The 3206-nt window shown below is 32.7% G+C and overlaps 1 protein-coding gene across 1 annotated transcript; it reads right to left on the bottom strand.

The window, feature by feature from the left end:
* Positions 1-354: 354 nt before the first annotated feature.
* LOC133823152 (uncharacterized) lies at positions 355-2508 on the bottom strand. The gene is made up of 4 exons (XM_062255756.1): positions 2331-2508; positions 2066-2192; positions 1231-1539; positions 355-759 (listed from the first exon to the last, which is right to left on the bottom strand). Exons 1-4 carry the CDS (start codon positions 2417-2419, stop codon positions 649-651), a joined length of 636 nt encoding a protein of 211 aa, XP_062111740.1. The 5' UTR covers positions 2420-2508; the 3' UTR covers positions 355-648.
* Between the last annotated feature and the right edge of the window lie 698 nt (positions 2509-3206).

Genomic DNA, 3206 nt, shown 5'->3' with positions numbered 1-3206 from the left:
ATTATTTGGACCTTATATTTTAACAAATTATTTTTTAAATCTTATATTTTATAAAATTGTTCAAATAGACTCCTTTATCCAATTTTGATTAACAAAAAATTAAATATAATAGTTGTATTTGTTTTTAGAGTTGTTAGTAAGGTGAATTATTTGTGATTTTAGTTCAAATTTTTTTGATGAATTTTGAGATCTATTTGGATCATTTTACAAAACATTGAAGTTCAAACAAGTAATGAAACAAAAATATATAATCTCGTATTTAAATGAATTAAAAAAATATAGAAAAGTTAATGTATAATATAATATAAAATAAATAAAAAAATTTGTATTTTTGTGAGATATTTTAAAGAATAGTGGTGAGAATTTTCGGGAGTGCTTAGCATCCATAATTAAAAAGTTGGACACTACTTGGTATCTGAGGAGGACCATATAGTACATTTTTTCGTTGATGCTCAGATAGATTCTGCTGAAAAAAGACAAATATGCAAAAGATATTTGCATCCTTGCTTGCACCTACTAAAATAATTTTGGCTCCTCTTCACGGTTGGTTTCAAATAGAGTACTTCGTGACCTTGAGCAGAACATTGTAAAAAGCATCACTAGTAGAAAAAACCAAAACACTTTCAAACTAACATCAAAAAAAATATATTAATATCTGGAGTTGGTTTGGAGCCTGGCAAATCCAGAAACGGCAGCAGAGCGCCTTTTTCTGAAGTATACAGCTGGCGCACTGACAAGCAACAAGCAAAATATAATTCCCTGTCCACAAATGTTTAAAACATTTTTATCAACTCACATGTAAAGATGAGCTTGCATTCCATCAACAAAATCAATAAATCATGTGATTGTGTAATTAAAGTACCTCTTGTGTTCACAACAGTAGCCCAATAATATACTTAAACACACAACACACACTACATGCAACACAAGTTGAAATTTCAATTGAGTTCAATACATAAGTCATTGTACTCCAGTCTTGACAAAAGATAAGCGGATGAGCATTAAATAGCTATACATAGCAAGTGAAAGAGAATCATTGACAATAAAAGAGCTCAGGCTTTTCTGATACTTCAGCAAGATCCTAGGAAAATACATCTTTTATATGTATTTCAATTTTTGATATAATTCCAGTTCCAAAATAGAGTGATTTTTGTGAAAGAACAATGCACAAATAGCCAATCAAGTCTGCAAGTTAAAAAAAAAGCACTACTAAGTGAAAAAAAACCATACCTCAAAACCAAGTATAGATAACTTCTCTTCACTAACTGCCGGTATACAGCTTCTGTATGTAATGTAAGCTTGGTTTCCATTCTCCTGTCTTGATGAATCAGCCAGCAACCTTCTATGTTTCAAATTGGTACTTAGGTCTTCCTTATTATGCAAGACTGTGTGTAGCTTTACATTTTGGGGGAAAATCTCCAAAGTAGATCGACCCTTCCGAGACTTTTTTTCATTGGGAACTTTCGTACCATCTCTTGTTTCCACGCATTTCAAAGGGATACGATAACCAGTCTCACTGCACCGATATTTTTCGTCATTCTGCCAGACAAAAAGAAAGATTAACATCCAAACATGAGGCAAAGTAGTGAATTTAATGCATAGCAAGTGAAAGAAGAAGTGCAGGATCAATTAAGTAACAACTAATAACTGGATGTCCAAATAAAGGGGTAATATTGTATATACTGAGCAAAAAACATGCACCATTACAGTTCAAATGGGCAGAAAGCAAACAGTATTGCTTTTGCATAAATATATAAGTTCATTGGGTGAGTACTGTTACAAGAAAAACTTTTGTTGAACATTGATGCAATGTTAACTCGTTACTTCGATAATTGGAGCGTGGTGATGAATCGAAATGGTCTAAATTTATACGAAAAAAAATTTGTATCGTCACCTACCTAATCAAGAAATCTTAATCAATTTCCCAAAATCTCAACAAAACTAAACAGAAATGCATTTTGTATAAGTAAACAAACAAAAAGTTCATTCTAACGAAGCCAAAACATTACAAAATCTAAAGCTGGGTATCACGAGTATCAATAATAATAACAAAAAGTTTTTATACCTTTTCGGAATAGAGGCAAGGAACGCAAGGACCAGAAGGAGAGCATTCAAAAGTAGCGTTACTTCCTCGATGAGTTTCTTTGAAACTCAGCAAAACTCTATGCCCAATTCCTCCGTGCTCACCATTTCTAAGCCAATCCAATCACCAAATTGTTAAAGGTTCGATCGCACTCAATTAGACGATTCCAAACCCTAAATGCACATACAAAATTCACAACACAGATACATAACCATTGATAGAAAAGATTGGGGATTCGAGAGTTTACATGCCCTGGGCGTGAAGTGAAGGCGCTGAGAGCAAAGCGAGGGTTGTGAAAGATAGCACGACTAGAACCATTGATGAATCTAAAGCCATACTTGATCCTCTGCTTTCTCCTCGTCCAATTTGAGAATTGACTGATTTGTAAGACCTTTTCCCCCAAGAAAGCAATCAAGAAGAAGAATTAAATTCGGATTATCAATTCAAATTACGCACGAATAATAAAAATTACATTGACAAAAACGACACCAATTGTTCAGAACTCGATTACTTTAACTGAAAACGACAATTACTCTTAAGCTGGGACGACATACATGAAAAACGACAATTGCTCTTGCGATGTTAATCGAATGAAATATCTTAATATCTATTCTACATAAAATATATATATGTATATATAGATTTTTCTTCGTTTTAACCAATTTTTTAATTTTAACATAATATTATAAATATTTAACTGAATATATCTTTAAAAATAATTAAAATTCAATATTTATTAATTATATTAATATAAATTTAAATATTATAAAATATTATTATTATAATTGTTGAGAGTGAAAACTCTCCAACGATATAGGATCGAAAAACTCAAAGTGTGTATCAAAGACTACGTAGAAAGAAATGGAAAGAACTTCAAGGAGAAAGATGCAGAACTACAATAGAGCAAAAATCGTATCTTCCTTAATTGTCTGAGCATACAAAGAATTTTTCAACCCCTTAGTCTGAGGGGTGGAAGTCTATTTATAGTTGGGCTCTAATGGCCCTTGATACAAGGTGGTCCCAGGGGACAAGAACATATGCAGATACATTGTCAAGGTCATGGTGCAGGACGTTGTGGTGTCGACTCTAGTACATGGTTCGGGGTGCTCAGGTAATGCTTCCA

This window comes from Humulus lupulus, chromosome 3 (assembly GCF_963169125.1).
Source record: "Humulus lupulus chromosome 3, drHumLupu1.1, whole genome shotgun sequence".
Lineage (NCBI taxonomy): Eukaryota > Viridiplantae > Streptophyta > Magnoliopsida > Rosales > Cannabaceae > Humulus > Humulus lupulus.
The sequence above is the reverse complement of the archived record's forward strand: the minus strand, read 5'-3'. Positions and strand labels throughout refer to the sequence as shown.